Source organism: Medicago truncatula, chromosome 1 (genome assembly GCF_003473485.1).
Source record: "Medicago truncatula cultivar Jemalong A17 chromosome 1, MtrunA17r5.0-ANR, whole genome shotgun sequence".
NCBI classification, from domain to species: Eukaryota; Viridiplantae; Streptophyta; class Magnoliopsida; order Fabales; family Fabaceae; genus Medicago; species Medicago truncatula.
In genome coordinates this window covers 21519668-21536085 of record NC_053042.1, presented here as the reverse complement: position 1 = coordinate 21536085, position 16418 = coordinate 21519668, and the positions used below count along the sequence as shown (strand labels likewise).

Below are 16418 nucleotides of genomic sequence, written 5' to 3'. Positions count from 1 at the left end.
CTCTTTTACTTTCTTGCTGCCTTCAAAGTTTGCACATAGAGAAGCAAACATAGCCTTCGCAGTAGATTTGTCACTCATTTTCATGTATTCGGTGCGAGGTATAGAAGCCACAATGATTCCTCTTATCTTGTGATGTTTCTTATAAAGCTTCTTCTGAGCAGGAGTATGTATTCTTCTGTCTATAGCAGCTCCTTCTTCATCCAAATCCAGATCATCAACTCCATCTTCCAGTATATCCCATAGCTCTTCATCCAATCCCATGATAAAGCTGTACATATTAGTTTTCCACCATGAAAACTCTTCTGGATCTCCATTAAACTTTGGAGCTTTTCCAGAGTCTGTTTTCTTGTCAGCAGTATCATAGTCATGCTTGACACTTGTGTATTTTGTAGTAACTGATTCCTCATCTCCAGACATGTTTTTCTAATAGATCTTGAACTGTAACACGGTTAAGTGCTGTGATAACAGAGCAAGCACTGATACCAATTGAAGGTGAAAAACACAAGAAGGGGGGGGTTGAATTGTGTTTTCTTTTTCTCTTAAAAAAAAATACTTCTTCTGATAAAACTTCAGAAGCAGTTTGATTGCTTCTGATGAAATGATCAGAGTCAGATTGCAGCGGAAAAGAACAGAGCAGAGAAAAGAAAGACAAAGACACAGGCAGTTATCCTGGTTCCTTCCACAACACGGAAGTAGTCCAGTCCCCCTTGCACTTCCAAGGAGATTTCACTATAATCACAAGATTACAACTGCTCAATACTTTCTAAGTATGAGACTTCACAAAACTATGCTCAAGCACACACGCAAGAGTCTTCCAATGCTCAAGCACTAAGCAAGAGACTTCTAATGCTCAAGCACGCAGGCGAGAGACTTCTAATCAAACAAAAATACAGAGAATTGAGTTTGAATTGAACACTTGATATACAATCAGTGGTGTTCACAATACAATACAGAAAAGACTCTAGACTTTGAATTTCTAAGATGTATCAAATCAGTGCAGAAATTCAGTGTGCTTTGTAGAATCAAATTGACAGAGTTTTGGCGCTTTTGAACTTATGTATCTCTATCTTTTATCTTCAAGTCTTCACTCCTTTATATAGAGGTGTGAAAGAGACGTTGAGATAATCAGCACGTCTAAAGAGTCGTTTGAAATCCTTTGATTATCCACCAGTGATCCTTTGCCTGATTTGGGTGTAGTCCTTTGAAGAATAAACTTCAAATTCATTCCCATCTTGAGTGTACAATTCTGCAGGCATGGCTGTTGTTTTGTCTTGTAGCGTAGACAGAAAACAGAGTAGTGGAGGTAGTGGTTGTACACTTGTACTTTGTCAACTCTATTAACGAGAGACAAGAGCTCAGTGCTATCCATATATCCGTTGATACCTCCCTTTCAATTCTTCGTTCTTCTTTGATAAGACTGAATTGAGAATCAGCTACTTTGAATCTTCAGTTTGATTAAAGGATCAAATGTAGCTTCTGGTGAAGATATTGCTTCTGATGAAAATTTTTGCTTCTGATGACGTCATCTCTTCAGGAGCAGTTTAGCTTCAGGAGCAGTTTTCTTCAGATGCTCAGAATTTTTTTTTCTTTCCATTGTTCTTCCAAGACCTATTGAAATAACTTGAGTAGCCTTTGGTCCTGTACACTTGAACAATTATTAGTAATAACCAATTGACAATTTTTAATACCTTGTTATCATCAAAACTTAATAAGGTTCATTGTGAAACACATTTTGTTCCAACAGAGTTGTCATTCAATTTGGTAATCTATGAGAAGAAAAAGACTCATCATGTGATCAGATTAATTATCCATGTATGGTCAATTTTGTTTCACCAAAATAAATGTTTTTTTTTTTAAGTGAAAAAAGTAAAAAACTATAGAGGTGAATGATAATGTTAAAATAATCTTGTGGGGATAGTATGCTTTGATGGACGATGAAAAAAAACAGTTATATTTTCAAAAAAGGGGATGAGTTACGTCGTATAATATGAATTAGAGTAACTAGCTACTGTGGTATCTAATTATATATTATTATACTTATTAAAATTCAATCATTTAAATATCTAATTGGTTAATGTAGCGAGTCATGAAACAATGTTACAAAAAAACTAATTGGTTAATGTATGTATGCATCTATATATATTTATGTCGATGAAGTTTTAAACACTATTGAAATTCACACTTGCAACGTATAGTTGTCAAACTGAGAAACTCTGGTATTTAAATAAATTAATTAACATTTTATCTACAAATTCATTTAAAATTCAAATAATAAAAATTTCAAATGTTAGTAATCCATGATAATAAATTTATGAATTGCAAATAAATATTGTGATTTTCTAAAAAAGGAAAAACTTTGATTGCATTTAACCATTGAATAATTTTTTTTTAAGATTTAATTAACGGAAATGAGTCAGAAAATAAGGACTGTGATGTTTTAGTAAAATATAAAAAAGGAGCATGATATTATTGTAAAAGGAATGTGAAGATTAAAGTTCTCAAAAGAATATAATGTGATGCAACCAAAGTCTAAGAAGAAGTTGTGTAGCTTATAAAAAAAGAAATTGTGTAAATATGACACAAATATTATAGTTGTCAATGTGAATTTTGTTTTTTAAGACTATTTAAATTTAGAATTATTTCCTTTTTTAAGAACACATTTATTACAATTTTTGATATTTTTTAATGAGTCATAAATTTTTATTAATGTAGTTTTTTTATGTTATTTCTATATGTAATTTTTTTTGTTGAACTTATAACGTTAGTACATTTGATGTACGATTAATTTAAAACTATTACGATGAACAAACAAAAATATATAAATTTGATGTATATTTTTTTGAGAGAGATTTTAAATTATATTTATATCAATAATGTTAATAAAATATATTTTATTTTTTTAACGTTTTTATATATGCTTAAAATTATGTTATTAAAAATTTATTTAATCTATACAAACTTCTCAAATAAGTTGACTATCTGGAAAAATAAAAAATAATTTACATATCATTAATGTATTAAAATCATGTGATTCTCCTTATTTTCTCCAATAAATGTATAAGATAATTTATTAATGGTTTTAAATTATTTTAATCAAAATAGTGTGATTCTCGTTACCTTGAAAACTAATAATAGTCATGTGCAATTAAAATTTGTTTTTCTTTTAATTGCATAAAAAGATGAGTAACAATTATAAAATAGAATATATGAGGATCATATGCGTTAATTCTCTCACCTGAGAATTAAAGAAAATAATAAAAAAGTATATATTCATCCTTCAAAAAAAGTGTATAATCAAATATGTTACGTTAATAAAATCCTTTATATAATTAAGTTTGTTAATATTGAATATGCCAACTAAATAAAAATGTCCTAGAAATTGATGTATATGACTATTGAATAATTAAGTTTGTTAATATCTCATCAAACCAATATCTATATAAAGAAAAGAGCAAGATCATTGTGTTAGAAAGGATGAAGACAATAGGAAGAAAGAAAAAAAAAGTAGATAAGATACATCAATAATTGAAGAAAATAAATCAATAATAATTAGCAATGTCCAACTCGAATTTTCTATTCAACCCTATAAACAAATTTCTATAATATTCAATAAGATCTAATCAATATTAGAATCTTAAGAAGAAAAAAAATCATAATATACATATGACAGTTCTTACAGCCATTTTTTGTAGATGCACATCAAAGTTTAAAATACAAAAAAAATACCACTATTTAGAATGTGAAATATCATTTACAACACAAATTGTATCTCCAAACTGATTAACTAATTACATGATTTATTGTGCAAAATAATCATCACTTAAGATAATAAGTGAAATTGAGAAATAGTGTTTCGTAGGAGAAGCGCCGTTTATCCAAATTTTCAACGTAACATCATGAATCGTTGATTCTTGATTCATGTTATTCAGTTCACAATTGATCATCTCACTAATTAGACAAGTTATGTGTTGCAATTTTCTTCTTCTTTGGATTAAGATAATAATAGGAATTGAGGGTCTGCTCTGCTAGGGTTTCGGTCTCATTCCTTGCCTGTTCCCTGCTGTTTTTGATTACCTTCGTTTGGCAACACTGCTAGCTGAATTGTTTCACATTAATCGCCCTGTACAGCACTTCCCTGAACTTGATTTTTCAATTTGAGGTCGCGCAACCGCACTAATGTCGTTGTGCATTACAAAGGTTGAGTCACGCGTGTATCATTACTAAAATTGTTCTGGTGAATTGTTTCCGGTACACCTATGTCATACACGTGCCATTGGCCGTGTGTGTCAGATGCTGCACCCTCCGTCTCAGCCTTGGTGCAGCCTGCAACAACGGTTCAGAATGCTATTTCAGCCCCGAAGTCGTTTGCTGCAGCTTTAACCGGTGTTACAATATCTGATAACACTCCCTTTCCCTCACCGTGTATTAAAGGGGATGCTTTGAGTATCAAAATTTGTCAGGAGGAATACCGTAAGGGCTTGGAAGATTGTAAGCACGCCTTAAGGGCTCGTCTGACCCTTAGCAAAGGGGATAAGTCGTACTCAACAAGGGACTTAAGTTCTAAAATTGGCAAAATATGGAAGACAACGGCTGGTTGGAAAATGGTGCCTCTTGGTAAGGGGTATTATGATTTTCTCTTTGAATCGGCGGATGATTATAGGAAAATATGGGCAGTAGGCACAATTAACCTCAAGCCGGGTTTGCTACGATTCTCTCAGTGGACTAAGGATTTCAAGTATCAGACACAAAAGCAGACACATGTATCGCTTTGGATACGTTTGGTGGAGTTACCACAAGAGTATTGGCGGGAGAGAACGTTGAAAGAAATTGCAAGTGCGGTTGGGACTCCAATTGATATTGATGGACCCACTCGAAACCGTACTTTTGGACATTATGCTCGAATTCTTGTCGACATTGATCTTTCCAAGCGAATTTATGATGAAATTCTGGTCGAAAGAGAAGGTTTCGCCTTCAAGGTTGAGGTGCAATATGAGAGGCTTCCATTATTTTGTCATCACTGTTATTCAATTGGACACAATGTCTCATCATGTCGTTGGTTACATCCACAACCACCGAAAGATAAGAATGATCGTGGGAAACAGCTGGTTGTTGCCGAGGCAGCCCCTAAACTTCATCGGCAGAACAAAACTAACATTGATGTGGGTGCTTCAACATCGGCCAATGTACAAACGGGACATGGGTTCCTACCCCGTCTGCTTCTCAGAGTGTTCCGCTCTCAGCAACTACTACGCCTGCACTTACATCTTCGGTTTCATTGGCAGTGACATTACCGGTTTCATCTTCACAATTGGAGCCGGTTGTTGCAACTTCGGTGGCTACTTCTCGATTTGATAGTTCTAATAACTTCAGTATTCCACTACATAATGTATTTGATTTGATTACTCCTCGAGAGTTGCCAGTTCCTATACCAGTGCTTGATCTTGTTTCCCCTATAGCGCACGTAGGCGTGCAACCGGTAGAAGTGAGTAAGTTGACTCAGAAATCGAGGGAGGAGTTGGAGAACCCCTTGGTAGCTGCAGATACGGATTCGTTTCTGGATAGTGTGGAACACAATCATATGAGTCCGAGGGAGCTGGTGGAGAGTCCTAAGGAGTCTAATGTTCATGGTACACACTCATCCCCTCTTAGGCGTGAGGACATACGGCCTAACGGGGTGGAACAGATAACTCGGACGTCGTTGGCAAATGCCGCAACTGATGAGGTTTCTGAACCACGTCAGGATGGTGTGGAGCAAAATCATGTGAGCCCGCGGGAGCTGGAGGAGAGTCCTAAGGGTGCTCGTGAGATTGTTCCAACGCCATCCATTGTTGTGCATGTTGACATGCAAGAGGATCCTGTCATAGCATCACAGAACACTATTGTGGAGCTAAATACAGAGATTGAGGGCCCTACGGTCATGACACCTATGGAACTTGAGGTTGTTGGTATGCAACGGCATGAGGTTCACCCTAGTAAAAATATACAGCATGGTCTAGAGCTTTGGGAAAGAGTTCGGGAGTATGATGCACGTTCAGCAGCGGAAGCAGCTAATTCATCTGATATTTCCCTACCTGTTCTTACAAGAAATCAAAAGCAGAAAATTAAGGTGCAACAGGTACTTTCAAAGCAGCCTCCTAAATCCCGTGCGCGGGGTGACAACAACTCCATTGATCAATGAATATTCTCTTTTGGAATGTTCGAGGTATTGGTAATTCTGACACTCGAACTGCTTTAAAAAATTTATGTTTATCCCACAAACCATCTATAATTTTTGTGGCGGAACCAATGATTAATTTTGCTCAAATTCCTGCTTGGTATTGGCATTCCATAGGCGTATCTAAATATTGCATTAATAATAGAGGTCCTTTTCTTCCGAATTTATGGGTTCTTTGGGGCAATGAATTAATTGCAACTGTGATTTTTGTGTCTGATCAATGCATTGCTTTGGAGATTTCTTGTTATCAGTCTTCTGTTTATATTCCTGCCATTTATGCTAGTACATACTATGTGAAGCGTCGACAGCTTTGGGCTGATCTCACTCATTTGCAAGGATGTTTTCACGGGCCGTGGCTTTATATGGGAGATTTTAATGCTATTTTAGGAGCTCATGAGAAAAGGGGCAGGCGCCCTCCTCCTCCATTATCTTGTGAAGACTTTTTAAACTGGACAAATGCTAATATTCTTAATCACTTGCCAACTCTGGGTACTTTTTACACATGGACTAATGGTAGGTTTGGTGATGAAAATGTTGCTCTTCGACTTGACAGGGCGGTTTGTAATGAAAAATGGATCAATTTTTGGCGTAGTTCTAATTGTGCAGCTTTAGTCCGTCATCAATCTGATCATCATCCTATTTTGCTTTCTCTTATTTATTCCACTGTGAAGCATGCATCTCCATTTAAATTTTTCAAAGCATGGATCTCTCATGACGGTTGTAGGCAGTTGGTGTCTGACACTTGGTCGAAGGGTGTTCGCGGTCAGGGAATGGTTCGGTTACAATCTAAATTAAATAATGTAAAAAATGCTTTCAAAATATGGAATCGTACAATTTTTGGTGATGTGGACAGACAAGTGAAGCTTGCTATGGATGAAGTAAATCGCATACAACATTTAATTGATTCTGAAGGTTTTACTGACAATCTTTATTTATAGGATTTAGAGGCACAATTGTTATTGACAAAAGCTCTAAATGTTCAGGAAGAATTATGGAAAGAAAAAGCGAGACACCATCAGTTTCTTAGTGGTGACCGCAACACTGCCTATTTCCATAAGGTCTCCAAAATCCGAGCAGCGACAAAATCTATTTCTCTTTTACAGGATGGTGATAATGTCATAACTGATCCCACTGCTATAGAGTTGCATATTCTTTCTTATTTTCAGGAAATCTTTAGCATGGATAACAATTGTGCTCAGAATACTATGGTGGATGAAACCATTCCTTCCCTAGTGTCCGAAGATGATAATAATATGTTGTTGTGCACTCCTTCTCATGATGAAATTAGGGAGGCGGTTTTTGCACTTAATGTTGATGGTGCACCGGGTCCGGATGGTTTTGGAGGACATTTCTTTCAAACTTTTTGGGACATTGTTGGTCTTGATGTGGTTCATTGTGTTCATGAATTTTTCCTAGGTGGTGTGCTGCCCCCTAACATTAATTCTAATATGATTGTGTTGATTCCAAAAATTCCAGGTCCTAGGACTATGGGTGATTACAGACCTATCGCATTGGCAAACTTTAAGTTTAAAATTGTTACTAAAATTCTGGCAGATAGACTTGCAAGAATCACTTCTCGGATTATTTCTATTGAGCAACGGGGTTTCGTCCGTGACCATAACATTTCTGAGTGCATTATTATTGCATCTGAGGCAATCAATTTGCTAGAAAAAAGACAGTATGGGGGGAATATCTCTCTCAAGGTCGACATCTCCAAGGCTTTTGACACTTTAGATTGGAATTTTTTGATCATGGTGCTGCATAATTTCGGTTTCTCCCCTATTTTCATTAATTGGATTCTTGCTATTTTACAATCTGCACGCTTGTCTATTTTGGTGAATTGCAAGGCGGTTGGTTTTTTTTCTTGCTCCCGTGGGGTGCGTCAAGGGGATCCTCTATCTCCCCTTTTATTTTGTCTAGCAGAGGAGGTCCTTAGTCGCGCTATATCAGCTTCAGCAGCAAGGGGATGAATTGTTCCTATGTCTGTTTGTCGTGGGACTGTGGTTCCAACCCATGTATTATACGCTGATGATATTATGATTTTTTGTACAGGGTTGAAGAGCAATATTCGGGAGCTTCTTAGTATTTTTTATAGATACTCCGAGGTATCGGGACAAATAATAAATAATGCAAAAAGTCGTTTCTTCACAGGAGCTATGACTGGTTCTCGGACACACATGATTGCTACTATGTTGGGTTTCTCTTTGGGAGCAGTTCCTTTTCAATACCTTGGTTGTCCCATCTTTCAAGGTAAACCAAAGGTAACTCACTTTCGCATAATTACGGATAGAATAAAAAGCAAATTAGCTACTTGGAAGGGACGCATTCTTTCGATTATGGGCAGGGTGCAGCTTGTAAAATCTGTAATTCATGGCATGATTGTCTACTCTTTCCATGTATATCTATGGCCTAGAAGGCTGCTCCGGCTTCTTGATTCATGGATCAAAAATTTTATTTGGAGTGGAGATGTTCTAATGAAAAAAGTTTGCACGGTTTCGTGGAAAGTCATGTGTCGGCCGTGGGATGAAGGTGGGTTAGACATCAAACCTACGCGCTTGATTAACGAGGCTTTAATTCTGAAATTATCTTGGGATTTAATTGCACAGGAAACACAGTGGTCTAATTTATTCAAGAGGCGATTTTTCTCAAACGGTCAGCCCTCCATGCGTTATTTTAAATCCTCGGTTTGGTCGGGTATTAAAATACATATTGGCACGGTTATGAGCAATTCATTGTGGATTGTGGGAAATGGAAACAATATTCATTTCTGGACTGATAATTGGTTAGGTGTTCCTCTTGTGGATTTGATGAATATTGATGTTGATTTTCACGGACATATGAAAGGTATGGTGTCGGAAGTTATCGTTAATGGAACCTGGAACATACCGGCAGTAATTTCAGATTTTAGGGACATTAAAGAGCGCCTAGATGATGTCGTCATACCTCGTACATAGCTCAGGGATGTGCTGGTTTGGAAGCACTCTTTGGATGGAACCTTGAATTCGAAGATTGCTAGCTCTTTCATGCGTCCTCCATCACAGGTTCGACCATGGGCGGCCTCAATCTGGCGAGCTGCTATCCCTCCTTCGCACTCGTTCATTTTTTGGAGACTTTACCACAAGAAGATGCCAACAGATGAAAATCTTCGGACACGTGGCTGCATTGTTGTATCTGTTTGCAGTTTATGCTTGAAAACAGATGAATCCTCTGAGCATCTGTTTCTTCATTGTAGCTTTGCCTCTTGGCTTTGGGCATGGATTGGGGGAAAACTCAATTGTGTCATTGACTCCTCTTCTGTAAGAACTCTCCTTGAGTGTAGGCCAGCTAGGTGTTCCTCCCAAGTGTCGGATATCTTCCTTGCGGCAATTTTACACACTATTCATACAATTTGGTGGGCTAGGAACGCATTGAGATTTTCGGATTTGAGTCCAACTATTCATGCAGCCAAAATCCGTATTCATTCCTTTATTGCTTTGTCTGGTAATATTTCAAAGGGTAAGTGCTTGCTGTCAGACTTCGCTTTCCTGGATTCATTTGCGGTTTCCCCTAATTGTCGTAGTGTGAAGGACATTATTTTGGTGTTATGGAAAGCTCCTTCCTCGCCTTGGCTGAAGGTAAATACGGATGGTTCTGTTATTGGTGGGCATGCGGCCTGTGGAGGGTTGTTTCGTGATAGCTTAGGCACCTTTCGCGGTGCTTTTTATTGTAACATTGGTATACTGACTGTTTTTTATGCAGAGGTTTTAGGCATCATTTATGCAGCTCAAAAAGGATGGAGAAATATTTGGTTTGAGAGTGACTCCACTAGTGCTCTTCTAATTTTTTCTAAGTCGTCACTAGTTCCTATTTTGTTACGTAATCGTTGGCATAATGCTCAGGTTCTTGAAATTCAGGTAATCTCCTCTCATATTTTTCGTGAAGGAAACAGTTGCGCAGACAAGCTAGCATCTATGGGGCATGACATAGCTGATGTTGTTTGGTTGGACACTCTTCCTACGAGTGTCAGTCTTGATTTCTTTAGAGATAGATGTGGTCTCCCGAACTACAGATTTCCTTGATTTTGGCCTAGTCCCCCCTCTTTTTGTAACTATTTTTCCCCTTTTTTTAATAAAAATTTTCGAGTGTGGTGGCATAGGATGGAGGTGTGTCGGGGTGCCAACCTAGTTGGGATGTCGATGATGCCGCTTGATGTCTGTCCACTCTCCTTGCTTATCAAAAAAAAAAAATAATCATCACTTAAAAATCTAATAAAATACATTCATTATAATCAAAGTGATTAATCCAATTTCTTCAGAGTTCATGCCATGCGCCGATTCTTTCATCATATTCATCGTTTGAGATCCACTTCTGCAACAACTAAAGAGAAGGTGAATATAGATCAAGGTGAATTGAAAGGAAGAAAAACATTTCTTTAATTGTTCTATCAATGGAAAAATATCAGAAATTGAATCAGTTTAAGAATTAGATCTATAAAAAAAACATGAGAATAAGAATAAAAAATGAATAAAATAAAATAATGATCTTGAGAAAACTTTCAAAAATTTTATTATGATTCTCAAAATTCAGTAAAAATGTTAAAACTAAAAAGCACAATTTATAGCAAAATTATGAGTTGTAACTCAAATCAAAATGGTGTGAAAAGTGTGAGCCTCAAACACAATATTTATAGCCATCATGTATGAAGCAATCAAAAAACGTATTCCCTTAATTTATGGATATAGGTAATTGAAAATAAAATGGTACATTAATTTTCAAAAATTGATATGATTAAAATTAGATAGAAAAATAAAACAAATACTCATGTTTTTTTCGAAAATATTTGGATTTTTTTATTATAATTTTTAACTCGGTTCTAAAAAAAATAGAGGTCTATGTTTTTTTTTAGTTATAATTTTTAACCCGATTTTTAAATAAAAAATAAAAAGAGGTCATGTAAAAAAATATCGTATCATATTAAGATTGTTTCGATGCATATTTCTTTGATCAAATCATATCAATAATATTCTTAATCAATTTGGAATAACTATTACCATTTTCGGTTCCTATCATATTAATAATATTATTATTTTAGAAAATTAATTTAGAATAGTTTCATAAAATAAAAGAATAAACATAAAACAAAAAATCTTATTTGTTTTAATGAATAATTCTTTGACCAAATCATATCAATAAATTACTGATCAATTTGGAGTAGCTATTGCCATTTTCGGTTCATGTCATATTAATAGTATTTTTGAATATCATTGCATCAATTTATTAGGAATAAAAATAAAATAATAACATTAAATGTCAAATGCATGGGAATGCTTGAATTACTCCAAATGCATGAGAATGCTTGGCTCCAGTTCCAATTTTTTCTCTTTCTTGAAATAAAGATTGCACAATTCAACGAAATTTATTCAAAAAAAAAAGTTAATATGTCTTTACCCCCCTGTAATTTGGGCGAGTTCCGGTTTTCCCCCTGTAAAAAAAAAGTTTAGATTTCAACCCTGTAAAATAAGATTCTTTGATTTTAGCCCCTGACCCATGTGACTCTGCATAATTGCTGACGTGGCGGGCTGACTGTGCATATCTGATTATGTGGCGTGCTGACTGTATAATTAATTTTTTTTATTTAAAAAAATATATAAAAATTAAACAAAATCAGGATTTTTTTTTATTACGAAAAATATTTTCTGAAATATTTATTTTTCGAAAATTTATAATTTACGAAAAATATATATTTCAAAATTTTTTAAAATTATTTTCGAAAATGTTGAAATATATATTTAAAAAAAAATTCAAAATTATTTTCAAAAATTTGGAATATATATTTTTTGAAGATTAAAACAGATTTTTTTTCGAAAAATAAGTTTTTAAAATTTTCTCAACAAAAAAAAATTCTGGATACAAATTTATTTAAAAATTTAGGTTTTTATTATGATGTGTTAAAGATTTGAGAATATTTTTTAATATTTAAAAATTGAGGATAAAAAAAATCTGGAAATTTTTTTAATATTTAAATTTATTCTTATCTATTTGTTACATGTGTTATTTGTATTGAAAATTGTGGGCATTTTTGAAAAGAAACAGCCAACCCAAAAGCTGAAAGGGGTTGTTTTCTTTATATATATTTCCAAAAATATTATATATAAAAAATTCATACACTTACTATATTTTGAAACTTTCGAAAAATTAAAAAAAAAATCCAAATTAAATTAAAATTTTAAAAATATTCGAAAAAAATAATATAAGCTAATTTTTGAATGTTTTGGTAAAAAAATTAATATTTTTATTTTTTGAAAAAAAATCCATTTTTATTTTCATTTTTTAAAAAAATTGTTTTTTTTTCTTGATTTTAAATTTTTGAAAATTAATTTTCAGTTTTTTTTTATCTTTTTAAAAATAATTTATTAAACCATTACACACATGTCAGATTTTAAAAAAAAAAGATTAAAATTAAAATAATTACACAGTGGCGTGCCACATCAGCGTCTGAATGGGGTCAGGGGTGTTTTGTGGAGAATCTTTATATTATAAGGTTGGAATCTAAACTTTTTTTTTTACAGGGGGGAAAACCGAAACTCGCCCAAATTACAGGGGGTAAAGACATATTAACCCAAAAAAAAATCTGCTTAATGAAATAAAAATGTGATTTACATTTTTTACTTTGTGATAAATTATAAATCTGATAATTTTTTAATAGGTTAAAATATATGCAATTTACTCTGGATATTTAAATATGTTATAATTGAAATATAATATTATATAAAACAATCTCGTTAAAATTTCATTCTTTAATTAGAAAAATTAATACACAAAGTTACAATAATGCAAATGCTTGAGAATAAAACAATATTAGAGTGACACATGTCACAGACTTATGAAATTCTAAACATTGAAATGTGGTGACACATGTCAACACCAAAAGAAGAGAAAATTATTTTCATAAAGGGGCATGAAATAGGTCCTAAATTTATATTATATAGATTCTGATATATCACACAAAAATAACGTGTCATTTCGCAAAAAAAAAAAAAAAAAAAGGTGACATTAAATATTGAAATAACGTAACAATTGTAACGAAAAAAACTTAAACGTAGCGGTAAAAAAAATATATATTTTTCTATTGAGAAAAAAAAAAGGATCTTACATTCATAAAAAATAGCATTCATTTTTTTTTTTTTTTGCTAAGCAAGGAGTAAGGACAGACATCGGGAGGAAACACCGAAATCCCAACTAGGTTGGCACCTTGGGAAACCTCCGTCCTATACCACCAAACTTTAAAATTTTATTAAAAAAAGGAAAAATATATACAAAAAGAGGGGGGACTAGGCCAAAACCCTCAGAAGAAAAACAAACAGAAAATGGCTGAAATAAACTACTACAGACTAAGAAAAACTGTAATTAGGCAAACCAACGCTATTAAGAAAGAAATCTATATGCAACTCTGTCGGAAGCATTTCAAACCAAACTGAACCCTGAACGGCCAGACTCTCTATCATTTATTTCGTCACCCCAATAGTTTCACAATACCACGAGGGAACATGTTCAAAATAAACCATCGGCTCCACAATTACCAATGGCTTATGAGACATAATTTTATTTTATAGCAATCCTAAATAGGGCAGTACCAAAATCAGCATAATTGGCTTCATATTGTCATCAATAAGAATATTTTTTGAAGCTATGTTAAACCTGACATTCCACGTTAAGAGTGAAGGGTGATTCTTTTCATGTAAAATATCATGAAGGCTTCTTTCCATGAATTAATAAAAGACTAAACCACAGTTCTCTCCAATCCAGTAGTATAGGTAGTTGATTATGTTTATGCACATCAATTTCCTTGCACATCATAAATAGCAGCTTCTGCCTGTTCCTTGTGAAATCAAAGTTCCTCACAGCAAAAACCTGTTGACCAAGTAAAACTTTGTACACAATACCAATAATATATTGATTTCTTTGTAGCCTCGGATATTCCAATAAAGGACATTCATGATGATGGAGGAGGACGGGTACCCTTTGCTCGGGTATTGTACAAAGCCTTTCCTAACACTTGCTTTTTTGCTTCTTTTTGCTGCTTTTTGGATAATACTTGCATGAATCCTTCCTCCGCCATCCGTTTGTCATATTCTCGAATACGTGCCCAAAGGTCCAAGTCATTCTGGACATTCTTTGCAATCGGAATTTCATGGTGCTGAACAGGTGCTACACACGCAGGAATGTTAACATCAGCTGCAATGGTTTCAACTTCTGCGCTATTTGTCTGTGTTTGAACTTCGAATTCCATGACATCCGTAAAGCGAGGCTGAGATGCTGCAGAAGTGTCCCCTTCTTGTGTCTCTGCAAAGTCAGAAATTTTCTCCAAGACATGTATCGAGGTGCTGGGAAGCGTTTCCTTCCTTATATCATCGTCAACAACCGGTATGGCCTCAATGTCATGCTGGTCTGTGGCAACATTAGTCGAGTGTTGTGCAGCTGCTGACTCTGTATTATCAGCCTGAACTGGTAAATTTTTGGCAACCTCTTGCGGTACTGGAATATCCTCTGCGTCATTGTTGTTATTGTTACCCACCGGATCTTCGAAGGCTTTGGATGAACCTATGCCATCGAGATTTTCCTTAGGTTGCCACTCCGGAGGCTGTTGTTTATGTGAAACAATACTTTTCTTCTTCTTGTCAATAACAGGAATTTCTTTCACGGGATGCAGCCATCGACAACTTGAGATATGATGTCCAATGTTCCCGCAGTGTGTACAAAACGCCGGTAAACGTTCATAGGTAATCTCAATTGCAAAGGAAAAGCCTGTTCTCTCAATCATAACCTCATTGAAGATATGCTTTGACAGGTCCATATCCACCAAACGCGCGCATAGTGTCCAAATACTCGGTTTTGAGTGGCTGAATCGATAAGTAGCGGGGTTCCAATTGCGCTTGCAATCTCTCTCAACGTGCGGTCCATCCAATATTCTTGCGGTAGCTCAAGTAATCGAATCCAAACTTGTGCATGTGTTTGTCTCTGAGTGCGCGCACTAAAGTCCTTGGACCATTCGAACAGCCGAAGCAAACCTGGCTTGAGGTTTAGAGTTCCCTTGGACCATACTGATCGCATATCCTCATAGGAAGAAAAATAAAATTCAAAATACCCCTTTCCTAGTGGCGTCATCTTCCATGGCCCAACGTTCTTCCAAAGTTGCTGAAGCTTTGTCTGAACCTCCCGGAATCCATAGGGCTTATCGCCCTTGCTTAATATGAGTCGGCCCCGTAAATTTCTCTTGCAAGCATCAATTCCTTGTTCGTAGGTCTCATCAGAAATAGGGATACATAGCGTTTCACCACGGATAACCGGAGATGGTAACGGTGAAGATGTGTCTGTCACGGTTGCAGCAACCAAAGCCTGTGCATACGATTTTTTTGGTGGGGTACAATTTTTGGAGTGTGCAACCACGGTGGAGGGAGAAGGAGGTTTCACCGTGGAAGCCAATTCTGATTGCCAATCAAAAGCCATGGCAGGGCTTGTGTGATGAAGGGTGCAAAACGACAAAGGAAACAAGAAGAGTTTTTTTTGTCAAACGAGCTTATAAGCTATAAGCTCATTTTCAGGTCTTACCAAACAGACCCCAAATCTAATGATGATTCTAATTCTGATTGCTTTGGAATGATGATCAATAAAGTAATAATGCATTCTTTCAAATTCTTGTGCCCACCGCCACTTCTAGACTTCACTTCTTCTCACATGTCTATTGGTTTTGGGTCCTTATCACCACCTACAATCATACAGAAATTTCGACATTATTCAATAGGTCTATCAACTTGGTTAATAATGATGTTGGATTATCATTATTATTTGTCCAAATTGATCAACGACATTGATCCAAACACACTCTAAGAGTTTCAAAATTAGGGTTTATGGTTTGGTTTGATTAGGATTACGTCATTAGACTTTATCCAACAATCCCAAGATAAGAAGAGTCTACTCACTAACGTTCATTGTAAACATAGAAGAGAAGAAGAAGAAGAACATAAAATAAAGGTTGAATTTTTACTCAAAGGAACAATTGTCACTTATTATTTCCAAGAACAAAAGATGGTTTTACTAACTAGATGACTGCTCTATTTATAGTCTAACATTGACTTGAACCCCAAGAATTAAATCACTAAAGTGTTGCACAAGAAACCATGGGCTCTAGGTCAGAAATACTAAAATAGGCAGCTATGTCGAAGAA

The 16418-nt window shown here is 35.1% G+C and overlaps 2 protein-coding genes across 2 annotated transcripts; both read left to right on the top strand.

Annotated features, from left to right (window-relative positions):
• Positions 1-6285: 6285 nt before the first annotated feature.
• On the top strand, positions 6286-9168 carry LOC112418441 (uncharacterized). Its single transcript, XM_039830384.1, has 3 exons — positions 6286-6987; positions 7153-8068; positions 8267-9168. The coding sequence occupies exons 1-3, from the start codon at positions 6286-6288 to the stop codon at positions 9166-9168; spliced, it is 2520 nt and encodes an 839-aa protein (XP_039686318.1).
• Positions 9169-9339: 171 nt separating this feature from the next.
• Positions 9340-10272, top strand: LOC112418440 (uncharacterized). Its single transcript, XM_024774793.1, has one exon. The coding sequence runs from the start codon at positions 9340-9342 to the stop codon at positions 10270-10272; it is 933 nt and encodes a 310-aa protein (XP_024630561.1).
• The last annotated feature ends 6146 nt before the right edge of the window (positions 10273-16418 follow it).